The following is a 19,416-nucleotide window of genomic DNA, read 5'->3' as shown; positions in this document are numbered from 1 at the left end:
ACACTATAAACACAAAGTAAACACACAATGTCCCCAAAACACATGTCCCCACATAGTAAACACCTGTCCTCCACATATGTCCCAGTAAAATCACATGTCCCAATGATTATCTTCACACATATGTCACCTGCGCACATCTGTACATGATCATTTGCGTACATTTGTCCGTCATCACACGAACCAATTATTATACACTTAACGGGATTTTTTTAACCAAAAACCTGTAGCAGAATACATTTTGGCTTAAATTTATGACAAAATTCGATTTTATTGGATTTCTTTTAAAATAGAAAGAAGAAAATTTTTTTTTTTTCCAAATTTCCGCTCTTTTTTTGCTTATATCGCAAAAAATAAACGGAGTCGTGAATAAATACCACCAAAAGAAAGCTCTATTTGTGTGAACAAAATGATAAAAATTTAATTTGGGTACAGCATTGCATGGCCGCGCAATTGTCACTGAAAGTGTGAGAGCGCTGAAAGCTGAAAATTGGTCTGGGAAGGAAGGGGGCGAAAGTGCCCAGTATTGAGGTGGTTAAAACACACAGGTATTGCCAACCGTCTAAAAACATTACTTACATTATTACCTAGCTGTCTCGCCATTCCTGTGGCTTGAAAATGTAAGTAAACCCTAACAAACTATACAACTGGCAGGGTTTTAATTGACTATATAGAAGTGAAAAAAACTGTTCATTCTACCAGAATCTATTGAGGTGATAAATTCCTGTGCTGCATTCCTATTAGCATTTTTACCAGCTATTTCTGTGGACTACAGGACACACCCTATGTTCTGGACTAGAGGGGACCGATGTGTTCTGTATTCTTGTAATGTAACAATGGTGCTTTTCCATAGATACAGGAGTGAGTGAGCCTTATGACCCGGTTTGTAAGAACGATGGGGTGACCCCTAAAGTCGCACATCTAGATGTCGTGGAGTGGTGAATAGAGTGGCAACCTCAGCCTGGACTCCAACCAGGCCACTCCCCCAACACATTTCACCCCACCCCCCAGAGCTTAGTCATGGGGATTCCCATGACTAAGCTCTGGGAAGCAGAGTGAAACAAGTTGGAGATGTAGCCTGGTTGGAGTACAGGCTGAGGTTGCCACTCTATTCACCACTTCATGACATGTAGATGTGTGACTTTAGGGGTCAACTCATCATTAGAGGCTTTACAGGAAGCAGAATGGGTTCCATCCAGTCAGCAGCTGCGGAAGCATTGATTACATATCCCCCTCACCACCGAACGGTACACACACATTTCCTAGGTCACAGGAAATGTGTTACTAGCAAAATCAGGTAAAAACAAAGTCTGAGAAGAAAAAATAGAGGGTTTACCAGCCCAGAAACATGTCGCGATTAAGCCTGTGAGGTCATTCCCTTTAGCACTCCGATCCAGGAAGTGTTCCAAGCTTTCTCCAGCTCTCCACCATCATACCATCTTCCTGCCAGCCGGGAGAGCCCACAGAGAGCGGCTGAGACAGCATACCTTCTACTGACCAGTGTGATGGATGCCCCACAGAGCATTTACCCACAGATGTACCCTACTTTGTTTACCTAGATGTAAGTTACTATGTATTTTTATTAATACACATTTTACAGTCCAACTCAGAGGCGCCTGCATTTTTTCTTGCATATCTTGGAGACCGCTTCTGCTTCCCTGCTAATGCTGGCCCTGAATTAATAGACTATTTTTAGGCTGCATAGCAGCCCACTGGCCACTTGGATTTCAGTATTATAGGATCCGTTTCAGTACCAGCACCACATGTATATTTGTTATATACATGATTAAACTAGCCATTTTGTCTGTGGTGGATCATTGGCAGCCTGTTAAAAACTAATAGGCCATGAGTGCAGCAACGTAAGGCAAAAAATGTAATAGCCTTGTGTAAAAAAGTAAACCTCGGAAGGTGTGCGCTGACTTGGTTTTGCCCTTTCCACAAGTAGAGTGTAAAATCAAAATGGAAATTTACCAGCATAGAGTTCTGGTCCATATACAGCTCCCACAACAGGACTAAGTTTCCAGCCTGAAAAACAAAAATACATCAAGGTGAAAACTCACATGATTTTTTTTTTGTGGAAAAAATGCTAAATAAAATACAAACGTCACAAGCACATTTATACTCCAAGAATATTTACTGGTGTTCAGGACCTTTTTGAACAGATCATTACCAGACACATCACAGCTATCCAGCTTAGCTAGCGGTGTATATTGGATGATGTCACCTCTCTATAATCCATTTCCGACTGAAATACGTTGGATTTGCAAGTCATTTACCGGGGTTATGGCTGAAGCTTTCAGCCATAACCCATTTTTTTTTCACAGCCGATGACCAGCTTTCTCATGAAAGCAATCCAAGCGGCTAATTAGCCGGTGGATTGCTTTCAGAAGTCGTGGGAGGGTATGCCCCTCACCTCCCATCGCTGTTTCTCAGGTTTATCGTTTTTACAGGCGTGGCTAGCAATAGAGGTTACCAGAGACTAGATCATCTGGATCGCCTCTATGGTCTTGGAGGACCAGAGAGGTGTCATGAATTCTGGTCTAGGGTAGAAGTAATTTTTTATTATATACAAAAAAGGAAGAAGAGAGATTTAGGGTCTTATTGCATAAAGAGGACCTGCCATCCCTCATTTCTATTACAAGAGATGTTTACATAGAAATAAAAGTGATTTAAAAAAATTTAAAGTGCCCCCATTCTTCCATGGTCACGCGCAGAAGTGAATGCATACACAAGTTGCGCACGCATATGTAAACTGTGTTCGCATCACACGTGACGCATCGCTGCAAACGGTTGAATGAGAGCAATAATTCTAGCGCTAGACTTCCTCTGCAACTCTAAACCGGTAACCTAGTATCGCAGTTTGTCACCATTCCAGGAGCATGCGCAATTTTAAAGCGCAACACGTAAGGCATCCATTTACTCGGCGTAACATCTTTTATATCTTTACCAAAAAAGGGTTATATATTGTGTTTTTTGTATTAAAATTCATTAAAGTGCGTTTCCCCCAATAATTTGAAAAACCACTGCACGAATACTGTGACACAAAATATTGTAACAACCGCCATTTTATTCTCTAGGGTCTCTGCTAATATTATATATTTATTTTGGAGGGGGGGGGGGGGGGTTCTAAGTAATGATCTAGCGAAAAATGTGGATTTAAACTTGTAAACAAAAAGTGCCAGGAAAGGCTTGGTTGGCAAGTGGATAATATAGGACCTCTTTAATAGCAGCCTGCCCTATATATGCCTAAAACCCATAATGACATCAGCTCTACAAAACAGAAGGCTATTAAAACAGATAAATAGGATTTTTAAATACAGCTTACCTGTAAAATCCTTTTCTTGGGAATACATCACGGGACACAGAGACTTGATAATTACTTAGTGGGTTAGATAGTCACCATCAGGTGATTGGACACTGGCAAGCCTAATTACAAGGCGAATTCCTCCCCTATATAACCCCTCCCATATGGAGTGTACCTCAGTTTTGCAGCAAAGCAATAAGTGCCCCAACGTATAATCCCGAAGCGGGGCTGGAGCTCTGTGTCCCGTGATGTATTCCCAAGAAAAGGATTTTGCAGGTAAGCTGTATTTAAAAATCCTATTTTCTTGTTCATACATCATGAGACACAGAGACTTGATAATTATTTAGTGGGATGTCATATAGCAATGCCCAAATTAAGGGGGGGGGGGGGGGGGGGGGGGACAAAGATCAGAAAAAAAAAAAACAGACCAATGGACTAGAGGAATATACTGCTGCCTGCAGCACACTGCACCCGAAGGCGGCATCTTCATGCCCTCTTACATCCACCTGATAGAATCTAGTGAATGTATGGACTGAAGACCAAGTTGCAACCTTGCATATCTGATCTATGGAGGCCTGGTGATGCACTGCGCATGAAGCACTAACTGCTCTAGTAGAGTGCGCTTTAACCTGAAAAGGAGGAACTTTCTTCTTTACACCATAAGTCCGAATAATAACCTGTCGAATCCAACTAGAGATGGTGGATTTTGATGCTGCATGGCCCTTTATGGGGCCCTCTGGCAGAATAAAGAGACAGTCTTTCGTATCTTTCCTTGCCTGCAGATACTGACTGTTCTCACAACATCTAAAGAGAGTAACAACTCTTCTTCCGCGGATCTGGAAAAAAAGGACGGTAGGACCACATCTTGATTCAGATGGAATCCTGAAACCACTTTAGGCAGAAGAGTCGGGTGAGGGCACAACACCACCCTGTCTTTGTGAATAATCAAATATGGCTCTTTACAAGAAAGAGCTGCTAATTCTGATACCCTGCTAGCCAAGGATATGGCTACCGGAAACACCAAACTTCTTTATTAAAATTATTTAAAGAAGCTTGGTGCAATGGTTCAAAAGGTTGTTCCTGTAAAACAGACAAAACCAAATTCAGATTGCATGGGCACACAGGAGGGCTTAACCAGCAGATTCAAGCATAGTGCTCCCTGAACAAAGGCCCGTACGAGGGAATGAGGGGCAAGCGGTCTTTAAAAGAATACTGACAAGGCCGAGATCTGGCCCTTGATAGTACTCAAGGCCAGCTTAATTTCTACGCCTAATTGGAGAAAGGCAAGAATTCTGCTAATGGCATACTTTCTAGAATGCCATCTTCTGGATTAACACCAGGAAACATATGCCTTCCAGATACTGTAGTAGATGAGCCTGGAAGCCAGCTTCCTAGCATTAACCAGGGTGGACAGGACTGGCCCCAAAAGTCTACGACCTTTTAAAATGTGGGTCTCAACCGCCAAATTTAGACTTTGCAAGGCAGGATGGAATATTGGACCCTGTGAGAGTAGATCTGGGCTTAGCGGAAGAACCCACGGTCTTCCCTCTGCCATCTTTATGACCTCCGCATACCAAAGTCACCTGGGCCAAGCCGGAGCCACCAGAATTACCGGCTTTCCTTCCCTTTTGACCCTCTGAAGGAATCGTGGGAGTAGCTGAACTGGAGGGAACGCTTAGATCAGAGAGTATTGATCCCATGGAATTGTTAAAGGCATCTGACACTTGTGTGAGCAGATCCTTTGTTCTTGACACAAAGTTGTCCAGTTTCTTGTTGAACCTGGAGGCCAACAGGTCCACATCCGGGGTACCCCATTTTCGACATATGGCCTGAAATATGTTGGGGGAGTAGAGACCATTCTCCTGGGCACAGCTGCTGGCGACTTAGGAAATCCGCCTGCCAATTTTCTACCCCTGGGATGAAGACCGCAGACAGGCAAGGAACATGTCTCTCTGCCCATGAAAAAATGTGATTCACCTCTTTCGGCATCGACTCTTGGTGCCCCCTTGGTGATTAACATATGCCAAAGCCGTAGCATTGTCGGACTGTAGCCGGACAGTCCGGAAGCTCTCTTCTGCCTCGCAGGCCCTCAAAGTACAGGTGCAATACTTTACTGAGTTGGTGCGTACCACATATAGATTGCCCTCTGTTGAGGCTGCCGAATCCTCCGTTTCCTCACTGGGATCCCGGAAATCCCCAGAGGCTACATATACCTTCCCAATTGATCCCTTATTGGAGAAGTTGTATGGTGACTGGGGTCAACCAGATAAACTATTTTCTCCTCCTAAGAGGTTTTCTATGCTTTATCCAGTGGAGGAAAAATTCACCAAAAAATGGGAGGTGCCAGCAATAGATGCGGCTTTGTCTTGTGTGAATAAAAGCCTGACCTGTCCTGTGGATGCCGAGTAGGTGTCTTAGGTATGCCTAGATCCGAATCCACCAAGATGCTTACAGCCCACAGCTCTGTCTCCCACTGCTTACAGGAGCTCTGGCGTACTGGGCTTTAAACATAGCCGCTTTGCGCCTGCGCACTGGTACGCTGTGCACGCTGCACGGCGCCGCAACCACGCCCCCCCCTCTACTTCCCCGCCGAAAATCACTGTAAAAGCGCGCATAGGACTGACATGGCAGTGGCCGGGGGTGAGGGGGGAGAAAGGGGACTCCCTGAGAACTGCGTGGGACCCCCGGACAGTGTGGGATCCCCCCTTCTTTATTATGTGGCAGAGCCTGCAGCGGAGGAGGTGAGCGGCTTCTTAGACCAGCTTCACTGAGCGTTTATCCTGGATGGCGTGTAAGTATACACCAGGTATGTTCTTACTCCCTCTAGTGGCGGAAACGAGGTAAGACATGCAACTACTCAAAAGAAGATAATCCATAATGTGTATACTTTAGGATTGTCTTCACTTAACTTATCCCCACCGCAGGACTGCTGATAACAGACAGATCCAACCTTCACCCATCACGGCGGGTAGCGTTGTGCCAACCTTCAGGGTTCTGGGTTCCTACTCATAGGATCCTCTTCCCTGGACCTGTAGAAGACTCTGCCAGAAAAACTTGCGCAACTTAATTTGTGCACCAAAGGATTGGATCCCAGAGCCCAGTCCTCAAAGAGACATTACAGGCAAAACCTTGTTTCTTCACGCACGAGGCCCGGGTACCATCCACCTTAGGCGTATATATTGGCCCAAGGTATGGATCTGGTTGTATAGCTCCTAGGCCCCCGCAGAGACCACCAAGCAGAGCTTTCTTCTTAGCACATCTAGCGTGACCAACCACCTTAGACACTGGCGAAAAAACTGAGGTACTCTCTATAGGGGAGGGGTTATATAGGGGAGGAACTCACCTTGTAATTAGGCTTGCCAGTGTCCAATCACCTGATCTAACCCACCAATTATCAAGTCTCTGTGTCCCGTGAAGTATGAACAAGAAAGACGTAGGCTTAAAGTATATCTTAAAGAGATTGTAAAAGGCTTTTTTTTTTTTTTTTTTTTAATAAAAAGCAAACATGTTATACTTACCTGCTCTGTGCAAGGGTTTTGCACAGAGCAGTCCTGATCATCCTCTTCATGGGTGCCCCACCGGCGCTCCTGGCCCCTCCCCTTCATCGGTGCAGGCACGCTCCCGAGTCCAGCTGCTGCGTCCAACGACACAGACAGCAGGACTCGGCACCACCTCCGCATTACTGGATTTGATTAACAGTGGGACCCAATGGCTCCTGCTGCTATCTGTCCAATGAGGACAGACAGCAGCTGGAGCCTCTGGGCTCATGCACATCGTTGGATCAGATGGGCTCAGGTAAGAAAGGGGGGCTCTGGGGGCAGCTGCAGCAAAGGTTTTTCACCAAGGTGAAAAACCTTTAGCCCTGGCTCACACTGGAGCGTTTTGACATGCGATTTGACATGTCAAATCGGCAGCAATTGCCGTCAATGGCACAGTCCTAATCGGTGCAACGCCGCTTCTGCGGCGCTGTACTGATTTAGAAAAGTAGTTTCTGTACAACTTTTTGCGATTTCGGGCTGCGATTTACATTGACATCTGTGCAGAAATCTGCACAGATGTCTCTGAAATCATGGCCAAAATCGGGACTGACATGAGGGAGTGAAATCGTGCGCGTTCAGCTGAACTGGCACGGCTTCATTCCCGCAGCTCAGTGTGAACCTGGGCTGAGACTTTACAAGCACTTTAAGCCAAGCCTTTTCTAGTGTTGCAAAGAGTGTGGAAGTCTCAAAAGCCCTATAATTTTATTTTTTTTAATGTCATCTGTATTCCTGCTTGGAAGATTTATCATCTCTACTTGCCCTGGTAACCACCATGATTGAAAGGGATGGGAAATACAAAATTTTACAAGTTGTCACTAGATCAGGAAGAGAGATTTTTCATACTTTCGAGAGATTCCCTCTAAAGCTGGCCATGCACAGATATCAGTTTGGATGGTGGTTATTCTATTCCAGCTATTGTATTCAGACTGAATACCCAAACCGTGACTGAATCTGGAAGGATGTTGGCACTGTTTGTGCATTTTGACAGTTGTCAAAAAATAGCCACAGCAAGAATTACATCCATCTGCCCTGTAGAGTCTCTAGACCCTAATGAAAAACAAAAATCCAAAAAAAAAAAAACCATACGGCTGACATTCGACCCATGTGTATGTCGATCTGTCCGATAGAAGCCAGCCGCTTGGCCGGCTTCTGTTGGACTAGCATGCTAGAAAAACAGTAGCCGACCGACTCCTGATCAGCGCTCTCCGCTGTGTGTTCTGGCAGGGAGGCCATCCCCTTGTCAGAACACAACAGCTCAGCAGGGGAGATCTCTGTACTAATGTCGGATGGTTAGCACAGCAGTTCCAGCCGGAGCCGTCACAATTTTTTCATGCAACCCGAGATGCACAAAAAAAATTAATAAAAAAAAAAATTACTGTGTAACAGGCTTTAGGCCTTGTTCACATGGGGCGTATCAACGGAAACCCGCTGCAAGGGCCGTGTCTACCCACATAGGGATGCACAGGTGTTCTGTGCAGGCAGTCCCATTGTTGTCTATTGAGAAGCAGCTGCATGGACACGGTTGTTGTGCCCAATCTGACATCTGTGTGGGTCTTACACTGTCTGCGTTCGGGGCCCTGTACCTGCAGCAATGTCAATTTGGGAGCAGCAACTGTGTTCATGAAGCCGCTGCATCCCAACAGACATCAATGGGATTACCAAACAGGGAAATCATTAAGATGCCCTGTCTGTGTGAACGAGGCCTTACTTCCTGCTGTGTCTCTGAAGATTAAGGGCAAATTCACACTAGAGTGGACAGCTGTTAGAGCGCTTTACCACTCTGCCAACTGTCCATTCCAGACTGCGGTACAGGCTACTGTGGTGCATGATTCAACGCATCACAGTGCTTTTTTGTATAAGCTTTATTTGAAGTGTACAAAATAGCACTTCATTCATGGTGATGCACTGCTGTAGTGTGTCATGCAGTTCTGAGCTGCATTGCAGTATGAAAAGAAAATTATTATTTCAGGTACTATTATAGCGCCGTCAATTAATGCAGCACTTTACATTTATATATTATACATTCACATCGAATACATGAAAACATGGCACCCAATGACATACAATTGCTTGGAGCATGATAAGGTCCAGGGAAGGTTGGTATAAATCAGAGCAGCCTGCTGCAGCTCGACATGTTTCACAATAATCGCTTCCTCAGCTTAGGTAAACATTCTAGATGAGTAAATACATATGATAAATATCTCTGAATATATATGGACCACAGCAATGGTATTCACTTGATATAATTTGTGTCATAACATTTAATAGCAAAACATTAAAATAGATATATGGAGATGAGGCCAACACAAGGCACATAGGCCAGGAGTGTCCAGATGAGCATGGGGACATGCACACACACAGGAAGAGTAGCCATAAAACCCGAATCAGATATATGTACATAGTTTACCCCCTTCCTGACCAAGCCTGTTTACGATACGGCACTGCGTCACTTTAACTGAAAATTTGCGTGGTCGTGCGACGTTGTACGCAAACAAAATTGACGTCCTTTTTTCCCACAAATAGAGCTATCTTTTGGTGGTATTTGATCACCTCTGCGGTTTTTATTTTTTGCGCTATAAACAAAAAAAGAGCGACAATTTGGAAAAAAAAAGCAATTTTTTCAAATTTTTGCTATAATAAATATCCCAAACAAAAATATATAAAAAACACAAAATTTCTTCCTCAGTTTAGGCCAATATGTATTCTACATATTTCTGGGGGGAAAAAATAAATAAAATAATCGCAATAAAGCATACTGATTGGTTTGCGCAAAAGTTATTGCGTCTACAAAATAAGGGATAGATTTATGGCATTTTTTTTATTAGTAATGGCGGCGATCTGCGAATTTTATCGTAACTGCGGCATTGCAACGGACAGATTGTACACTTTTGACACTATTTTGGGACTATTGACATTTATACTGCGATCAGTGCTATAAAAATGCACTAATTAATGTGTAAATGTCACTGGCAGGGAAGGTGTTAAACACTAGGGGGCGATCAAGGGGTTAACTGTGTTCTCCCAGGTGTGTTCTAACTGTAGGGGGGGTGGGCTCACTAGAACATGACAGAGATCACTGCTCCCGATTACTGTGAGCAATAGATCCCTGTCATGTTGCTAGGCAGAACAAGGAAATGCCTTTACATAGGCAGCTCCCCGTTCTGCCTCTCCGTGCCACGATCGCGGGCCACCGGTGGACAGAGTCCGCGGGACCTGCACGCACCCACTAGGCGCCGATGACAGAGCGACATACGGGTACGTGGTTTTGCGTACCTGTGCCACTTTGCCAACATATATCAGCATGAGCCAGTCAGCAAGTGGTTAAAACAAGGAAAAAGGGGGACACACAGTGTATATATTGAAAACATAGAAGAAAAATCGAAACTTGAGGTCAAATACTTCACAAGCACCTTCCTGACTTCACCCAGAAAGCCAAATCTAAAAATAACCCATAAGGATGTAAAAGTCAACATAACAGTAGCATAGTAAAATGCCAAAGGAGTGAACATATCTATAAAACTCACCTGAGAAGTTTGCAGACGTTCATAACGAACGTTTATCACTGGATGGTACAGCTACCTCGAATCACAATGCAATCACATTAAGGTTTAAAGTGTCTGTCCTAGAAAGCATCTTTAGACTTCAAAAAAAAAAAAGAGGGGGGGGGGGGGTGGCTGGTGTAAGATCTATACAAGGCCAGCAACAAAAAAAAGGATTGTTCAGAATACAAAAATCCCAGGGTACTTGGAATCCCTGCAGAATGTAGCATACACACCAGTTATGGACAAAGAATGAAGGTAAGCTGGCCATACACAGCTGCCAGTGACAGTGTCTACTTCCCCCCTCTTTTTTTGAAAGGTGAAGGGGCTTTCCATGACAGACTTTGAGCCTGAACTTTTATGATTGAAGGTAGCTGTACACCATCAAGTGATAAGCATTTGTTATAAAAACCTGAAGACACTTCAGGTGAGCATTAAAGATATATGTTCACTCCTTCAGTATGCATATTATGCTAAAAATGAAACCTTACAAAAACACAGAAAAAAACCCAAACATTCAGAGAGACAAGGTTTTAGAAAAGGGTTTAATTATAAGCAATTAATTTGGTTAAAGCAGAACTCCACGCACACCGATACACAGTTGAAATACATATAGGACATATTTTACAAAATAAAATTCTTTAATAAGATTTACACAATTCTTTAATCCAGCACAGCCACATTGGTGACCTGCCTTTTCTTTACTCCAGTTTAATAATTCAATTTGGGTACTTGCCCGTCCCTCAGCCTGTGATGAAAATAAGAGGGTTTACTTCCACTTAAAGGAGCTGAGGACTGGTGGGTGGGGTAACCTCCGCTCTCTCCGGTCAGCAATTTTCTCGCCAGCATCTATGCATATGGCCAAGATTGTCTGACTTGAGTCAAGATAGTTTCTCTGCCAGTCGTTCAATAATGTAACTAAATTCTGTTACTATAGGAAATTTTCTTCCTTTTTTTTTTTTTTTTTGATTGAAATTAAGGGTTTGCTCCATGACAACAGAATTACAATTTTATGTCACTGTATTTGGGAGGGACAATTCTTCCAGTTTGAGAGAAAACTGAAAAAAAAAAAAAAAAGTAGTTTGGTCAACATGAATGTGTACATGTTTATATGAAAGTTTATATGAAAATTAGACATGTTTACATACAAGCTCAGGGCTCAAGGCCCCTTTCACACGGGATGGGCTTTGTTTCGATCAGCTGGAGACTGGTCCACCGATCAGAGCACAGGTGGAGGAGAACCGGTTTGTGTTCCTGCTCTATGGGTGTATATCGGCTCAGCTATTTATTTACAGACCATCCTCAGATCCGAACCACCTAGACAGAGTAGGATGAATCCCCCTCTGTTTTTCTTTAGCAGACTGGATTAGATCAGAAGTAGCCTGGTATAAACTAACACAAGTTAGTTTACACCTGCCGGTTCATAAGGGTGACTGGACCGTTCAATAAGGTCTACCTAAAAAAAAATGACAGGCAGACCTGTCCAGATCCTTCGTGTGAAAGGGGGCTAAGCAGCAAAGTCAAGCTCATGATAAACAAATGGAAATTATTGATAATTTCAAACTGCATCAAAGCTGAACTCTCGGGGAGCACAATATCAACTGAAAAGAGCCTGAAACTGAAAAACAATGCAGACTGTACAGTGGCATGCTTATTCAATAAAACAATAAAACAGACCAATGTACTTAGGCAATGTGCTTTTATAGGGAGGATCTGTGTGCAGGAAAAGACAGGCTGACTTTACTGACCGTGGACAGCACTGCAATTTTATGGTGCAAATCATTTACCACGACATGATCATAGATAATTCTACACAGTAAATAGTGTTTGAAAATACCCTACATACATATGCTACTGTATTGATTCACATCACTTAACAGATATATTGCACGTAACCAAGTTACATTCACCTATTTAGGCAGCTTTAAAAGTAATATGTTATTACCTGGTAATGGTAAGAAGGCTGGCATGCGCACACTATCTGCAACTACTAACTACATATTTGCCTTTTAAAAGTCAACTTTTAGACATGTTGCTGCAATCAATTTCAAAATTACCTTATAAAATATGGGTTTATGAGATTTACAAATCATTGCATTCTGTTTTTGGGTTGTAGCTGAAGTGTTTGAAAAAGGGAAGAAAGTTGCATAGTTTATGAATAGAATATATGTACCTGGAGATGTATCTGCCTTTCATGTTTCTCCTGGTCTTTTGTACACTGAAATGACTGACTACAATCTTGATGTGCAGCCTGAGGATTCTTTTGATTTCATGAATAAAGTCTGTATGGAATAGCTATCACCACTGGTGTTGAAAGCTGCAACAATTAATATAGCATGTTGTTTCAATCAATTTTATTTGTATGAATCTGTATTTAAAGTATTGCTTACCTGTATTTCTACTGTGCAAGCTTCTTCCATTTCCTCTTGATAACCTGATATTTGCAGGATGAGGACATCAAGTTTGATGCTGCCGATATCACTCACTGCCTTAGTAATGCCATGGGCTGTCTCCTGATAGCTCTAGTGGTCTTTGCCAACAGCCTCCAAAACAACCTGCACGAATGTAGGTCTGTCCTATTGTCAGGAGAGCCTAGAATACCCACAGGAGTACCTTCAAGGTCACAACCCCGCATTATAGGCAAGTGTTTAGCCAAACCTGCTAGCACTGGTTTGGATCCCGATTCATCTTTTTCAGGGTGCTGGTAATGGTATGCTGTGGTTCTGGACTTGTACTTTGTATTGCAGACAGGGCAGAAACTGGCTCCGTGGCTTATTTGGAGCCATGACTTAAGTTGTAGACAGTATGTTGGGGGGAAGAGCAAGAAAGCATAACGGGTGGAATGATAGTTGTAACAGACTTGGGATTTCTGGCAAGGCATGGCTGCATATGGCTTTACAGCCTTCACACTTTCCTCCTTCCCCTCTACCTATTCCAACCGCTCTGACGCACACATCTCTAAATATACAGTGTCACTCTTTAGTTGGCATGTACAAAACTACCTTCCTCTGACAGGCAAAGCACAATTTCATCTTGTTGATTGTTATACATTGCTTACAAAACAAACACAAAATTAACTTTACTTTATTAATTTAACTCTACCACGAAGAAAACCCCCCAAAAAACAAGTAATTTATGTAATCTGGCAAAAGTGGGATATATGGTATTCTGGGGATGTCAAAACACTAGAAATACCATTGATTGTTTTCTGTCAAAGTAGTAAAGTTTGCTCATGTTTATTTTTTAATAAAAACTCACCATTTCCATAAGGGGTCACAGATTTCTTATTGGTCATGACACGAGCTGTTGCATTGTTGACCTAACAAGGGTTCCCAATGTTGAAAAGGAAAAGAATCATCATCAGAAAAATGACAAGGATTTTACTTCCGTGCAGAAATTCACTGACCCCTACAAAGTCACCGTGAATCTATATAAAATGGATTAACAATGGCATTGCAGGGGCAATGCAACTTTTTTCATGCATGCAGCATTCTCTCATACAAAAGCAGCACAGACAGTAGAAAGACAAGAAAAAGACTTAAAGAGCAAGTTTACGCTTAACATTTTCCAATTGTAATTTGCTATATGCCCTTCACTACTTTAAAAGTATTTTACCTCCTATTCAAGATTAGCTTTTTCTGCAGAGCTTTGTGACTTAAAGCATTTGTAACCCCCAAAAATTTATAATTATTAACAATATATTTATATATATTCTGTTTCTTTAAAGCATGTTAAGCAGCACAGTGCTTGTGCTGTGTAATTGGTCCCATTGTATGATGTAAAATATCTGGTTGATTCTGCCTGTTCCTGTGTCCCTGCGTTCACTGACCATGGTAATCATGGCTGCTGATCCATTGTACCATGGCCAGTTTACGTGCCTCTGTCACCCCGCTGTATGCTCTGTCTCTCCCTCCCAGTTCAGATGTCTGTGTGTTATAGCAATCTCCTCCCCCCCTCCCCTTGCTCGTCCCTGTGGCTTAAAAATACAATTTAAAAGTAACTTGCATCCCCTCTGTTTTATCAAGATCTAAAGTACTAGGTGTCTTTCTTTAAAAACCCTAATCCGAATAACCTTCTCTCACAGCGATCACATGGCATTCCTCTGTTGGCTGGGGGATGTCAGAGGTTTATATCAGTCCCTCCCCTGCATTTCTTAGATGGAGGAAGATGAGCCGAGGAATGTCATGTGACTGCACATCAGTGCTGTGAGAGAAGGTATTTAGGATCAGAATATTAAAAAAAAAAAAAAAAAAAAAAGCAGACACATAGTACTTTAAATATTGATAAAACAGAGGGGATGCAAGTTATCCTGACTTTACAACCACTTTAAGCTGGCCATATGCTATGCAAATATCTGCTTTCTGAGGAACTGGCTGAAATTCGCTATATCGATGGCGCTGTCTGCCTCATCCTGCCTGACATCCTTCAGGAGCTTGTCAGACTATAATAGGCACAGTGGGAGATTCGGCTATTTGCGCTGCATAGTGTGGATAGAAAAATCAGTGTATGGCCAGCTTTACACAATTTTAGATTTTGCCGAAAAAAATTTATCTCTCTCAAACAGCTTTTTGTTTGTCACAATTTTTAGGCCCCCGCCACACAATGCAGACTGACTTAATTTTTCATCCATCTGTTGACGGGGGAAAAACGGACATCAATGTATCTGTACAGAAAAACAGATGTAAACTGATGATTATCCATTTAGTCCATTTACATCGGCTTCAGTCGACATTCGTTTTTTGAAACGGATGAAAGCCCTATTTTTCTTCTGTTAAAAACAGATTGAACAAAAAATGGATGTAAAAACAAACGGTGCGTTTTTGCAGGAGAAAATGGCTCCGGGACTCAAGTGGATAAGGATTCTAGAAGGAAGATGTAAAAAAAGTGACGACAAACTTCATCTGTTTTTTTGCTTTAAAAAAACGTGATTGAATTGATCAAATGAATGGATGGCATGTGTGAAAGGGGCCTAACCCCTACATAAAGCTACCAGAGTTGTCTTCTCTTGCACTGTTCTACTCCAGGTCCTATGCCGTATCACCATTTTCCTTATGTCATAGGGAGTTGGCTGTCTCTTCAAGCTTACAACCTAAAAAAAAAAATTTGGCTTTGTTTGCTTGAAAGTGGAGGAGAGTGGGGGATTAAATTGGTGGAGATTGTCACTTGAGTGAAGGTCCAATTTCATGTGCCTTGCCTTTCACATTATTGCTCTGTGGTTCGTATTCATATCTCAGTCCATTACTAGGCCATAGAAGAAAATAGCAATAAAATGGCAGTTCTGCCACTTGTAGGGGCAGCAGTAACTCAAGTAAAACCCTCCAGTGACATTACTACATTTTTTGCCCATAGGGATTGATTGATGCATGGACAACTATGCATTTGCCAAATGTTTTGCAGAGTCAACAATTAAAGTGTTACTAAACCCACAACAGTAAAATCAGTCTGTATATGCAGTAAAGCATGCTCGTTATACTCACTGTGGAACCTAAGGGGATTAATCCTCTGCATTGTGTAAAAAGGCTGTATGATCCTGTCTTCTCTAATCCTCCCTTTCATCCACAGTCCCCAATCCATCTGATATTACAGTGCCTTGGGGGCACGTTGCATGTGCTCAGTTTGGTGTGTATTGCTGGGGAGAATTTTTTTTTTCTTGGAAGGGTGCTTGTAATTGGCACAGGGTCAATCAGCACTGTCCAGACAGAGGGGCAGGGGTTCTGCAGCTTCATAGGACAGTCAGGAGAATGAAAACTCCTCCTATAAAACTTTAAACAGACACTGATAGAAGTCATAAGACTGCTATATACTACTAATGAGAAAAGGTATTTAGCAGTTTATATTTACTAAAATTGCACTTCCATGTACTGTGGAGACCAGATCTAGTGAATGCAGGGTCCTGGGTTTAGTAGCATTTTAGTAGTAGTCACACCTATAGGTTGCAGCTTATTAAACATTAAGCATGACAAGATCAAGTGACCAGATTTCAGAAGTTTACATTATTATACAGTCATAATTTGAATTTCATATAGAAAAGATTTTTAAATATATGTACTAGTAAAAGCTTCTGTGACGTGTGCTTTGTCCAAGCAGAAAAAATGCAAAGGGTTGACTTTAATGCTTGGTTCCCCTTCTCCATACACTCCCTGTCCTTTCACTCCCTTGATCTGTCAGACATGAAGAGTTATGATACCCATTAGTTCTGGGCTAATGACCACTCAGGCACTAGGGCTGTAATTGGACCAGCCCTGAGCACATTGTGCACAAGAACCAGACATGTTTTTTTTTTATTGCCATCTGTGTTCCAGTTGGGTAAATGCATCCTCTTCATTTGTCCTGGTGACCTTTGTCACCAAGACAAAGTAGTGAAAAACCCAAAATATAGAGTGGTCACCAGAGCAGGAGAGAAGATAGTTTTCCAACACCACTGCCTGTTCTTGCAACAACTGTTTAACAGTTGACTTGCCCTTGCTTTACAGATCTTTTCTCCCACTTTAATGCATCTCTCACACAGGAAATTTCCTCAATGGCAACGGGACACAGGGATTTTAACGCTTGCCTACTCTATTCAAAACATACACTAAAAACACTTAGTGAATCTTGCTGCTTTGCCAGGCATGGGTAAAGCAGAGGTTTACTTTTTGCAATTATTGAAACTATAGGGAGATCTGAAACAATTCTGTTTTTCTTTCAGGAGGTGAACTTGCACTTTAAAAAGGTTTGATAACATGAACAGAAGAAACTAGAATATATGACGTGTGCCAAAATGAAGAGAGACATGTAGGATATGTTAGTATGAAATAAACCGCTAAGTAATTTAACAGAACATTTTGTTCCAGCATGCAAACTAAATGGAAGCTACATTTAAATAGCGGTCAATCCAATAAGGATGCAGTTAGTATTTAAGCATCTACAAACATAGGACAGAATTTTAGGGTGGGAACTACAGCAATCTGTGTGGCTAGGACTACAAAAGCAATTACATTTCTTTGCTACTAAGATTTAACTACTCGCTGCCACACCTTTCATTACTGCACACTGATTTCATACAAATTGGTTATGGCCAACAAGCAGTTAAATAAAAGGCTAAGCGATAACTTAACTATTTAAAGATGCTTTCCCTCTGTTCTCATCTGTCTACATTTGTAATAAATTTGCTAGCCAATTACTTTTTCCACTTACTATGTGGTCATATGACTGCAAAGCTAAAAGAGCCAGTGCATCTAACAAGCTGCAAAGGCATCACAGTGCCCAATCCACCCCCAAAAATGGGGAGCACAGGTGAGAAAAGAAATGAGCGCTAATGTGGGTGGGTAACCCAAAACTAGACATTGGAATACACTAATAGAGGTTATGCTGCTACTTGCTGCAGAGAGGGCATCTCCTACACATGTGACTGCAAAGCTCCAGCTTACTTTTTTCCCTTTCTGCAGTTGATTGGAAGTCTTTTCCCGGCCTCAAACCTGGGAGCTATTGATAGTGGCAGGGTGACATAAGGGCTTAAAGGGGATTTGAAACCATTGCCTGATCACCTAGAGTACAGTGAAGTGCCAGAAACACAGAAAAGTTTTTTTTTTTGTTTGTTTTTTTTTTAAACACACACAAATACAGATATCGATACCAAAATGTAGACAGGGAAGATCATAACAGAGGGGGAGAATCTTACCAGGTAAGTTATTGTGTAGAATTTTCTTCCACTTTAAATTTTTGCTTGTAAGAAATGTAAATCGCTTATCTGTCCCCTAGCCTAAAGCTGGGAGCTATTAACAACCATAGTTGCCACATACACAGGGTCAATTTAACTGCAAATTCAGCTGCTAGCCAAACTTCCAAAATTATCAATTGTCTGTTAAAGACTTCTTTTGAAAGCATTACTTATCTCCTCTTGCCAATCATTATTGAGGACATATGGGATATTCATAATATTGTCCATATGATTATACCTTTAGGACTACAAGGCTTTTCTCTAACAGAAGTTAGGGATTTGGTTCAAACCGAAGACAAAAAGGAGGGGAATAGGGTTACTGTGTGCCATCTGCATATTAGGTTGATGATTAGAGATTACTACAACATATTGGTGAAGCTAGTGTGTGTTGGAAACATAATAAATCATAGAAGAGGAATAAAGTTAATGAGAGACTCAAATACAAAGTTCATTCATACACACTCACTGAGTCCCCCCTAACATCCACACTCACCCACCCCAGGAACCACACAAAAGGAGATCAGGTCTCCAAATAAAGCAGAAACGCTAACAGATATCAGTGACAGGTAGCATGCAAATCACAAAAGATCACAACAAAATATAAAAGCAATATACTGTAAACATTTTGGGAGGGAAACAAAGCAATGAAGAAACTGAAATAGGAGTAGTAGCTCTGAGTCAGAGAGACACTGCAATTTAATGTCTTACACAGATATCTCTGAAACCAAAAGCTTTTTAGAAATTATGTTATATAGCAAACAATAAGCTTATGAGGGCAGATAAAGCAGAACGGGTTGAGTAGACAGAAAAGGTTTCTGTAGAAAAGCAGCACAGATATAACAAAAATGGCAGACAGACAATTACAGGGCCCATTTAGAAATGGTGGCTGTTCAAATTTGCCTAATTTCCAGTTGCTACAAGTCATTGTGAAGCAAGCTATTCAACACAGCTAGGTGGATTTCGCAAATTAACTCAACTGCATTTTTGGTAGGGGGTAGAGCCAGCACATGACGTAGAAGATAGGAGTACTGGAACTGGATCCAAAGTTATTGAAGCTTCTGTGAATTCAGCGATACTTCTAACAATGCAAGATGAGGCAAATATTAGGGTCAGGTTAGTGTTTTTAGGCCGTTAAGTGACTGGGAGGGTTAAAGGATAAGTTCACCTTCAAGAGCATGTTACACCCATATTTAGGGTGTAACATATTCCTATGCTGCCATAGCCTGCTGCCAACACTCCCTTGTCAAAGCAGGTGGGGGGGGGGATCTTCCCTGCACTCTCTGTCACAATTAGAAAACAGTGTGGACGTGCAGGGCTCCGCCCACATGGCCGCTTCAT

General features: G+C 42.1%; 1 protein-coding gene and 1 long non-coding RNA gene across 19 annotated transcripts in view; both read right to left on the bottom strand.

Annotated features, from left to right (window-relative positions):
* The window catches only part of RBFOX2 (RNA binding fox-1 homolog 2), a 623,882-nt gene that overhangs the window by 103,131 nt on the left and 501,335 nt on the right, over positions 1 to 19,416 (bottom strand). For all 18 annotated transcript variants that reach the window (XM_073592800.1, XM_073592799.1, XM_073592790.1 and 15 more), the window contains 2 exons: positions 13,638 to 13,698; positions 1,969 to 2,022 (listed from right to left, as the gene is read on the bottom strand). In XM_073592800.1, the coding sequence (XP_073448901.1) occupies positions 1,969 to 2,022; positions 13,638 to 13,698 (115 nt within the window). The remainder of the gene's footprint in view (positions 1 to 1,968; positions 2,023 to 13,637; positions 13,699 to 19,416) is intronic.
* Positions 11,321 to 13,631, bottom strand: LOC141103322 (uncharacterized). The gene is made up of 2 exons (XR_012235298.1): positions 12,553 to 13,631; positions 11,321 to 11,437 (listed from the first exon to the last, which is right to left on the bottom strand). It is a non-coding gene; the product is annotated as an uncharacterized lncRNA (long non-coding RNA).

The sequence above is a fragment of the Aquarana catesbeiana genome, linkage group LG07 (assembly GCF_042186555.1).
Source record: "Aquarana catesbeiana isolate 2022-GZ linkage group LG07, ASM4218655v1, whole genome shotgun sequence".
Taxonomy (NCBI): Eukaryota; Metazoa; Chordata; class Amphibia; order Anura; family Ranidae; genus Aquarana; species Aquarana catesbeiana.
The sequence above is the reverse complement of the archived record's forward strand: the minus strand, read 5'-3'. Positions and strand labels throughout refer to the sequence as shown.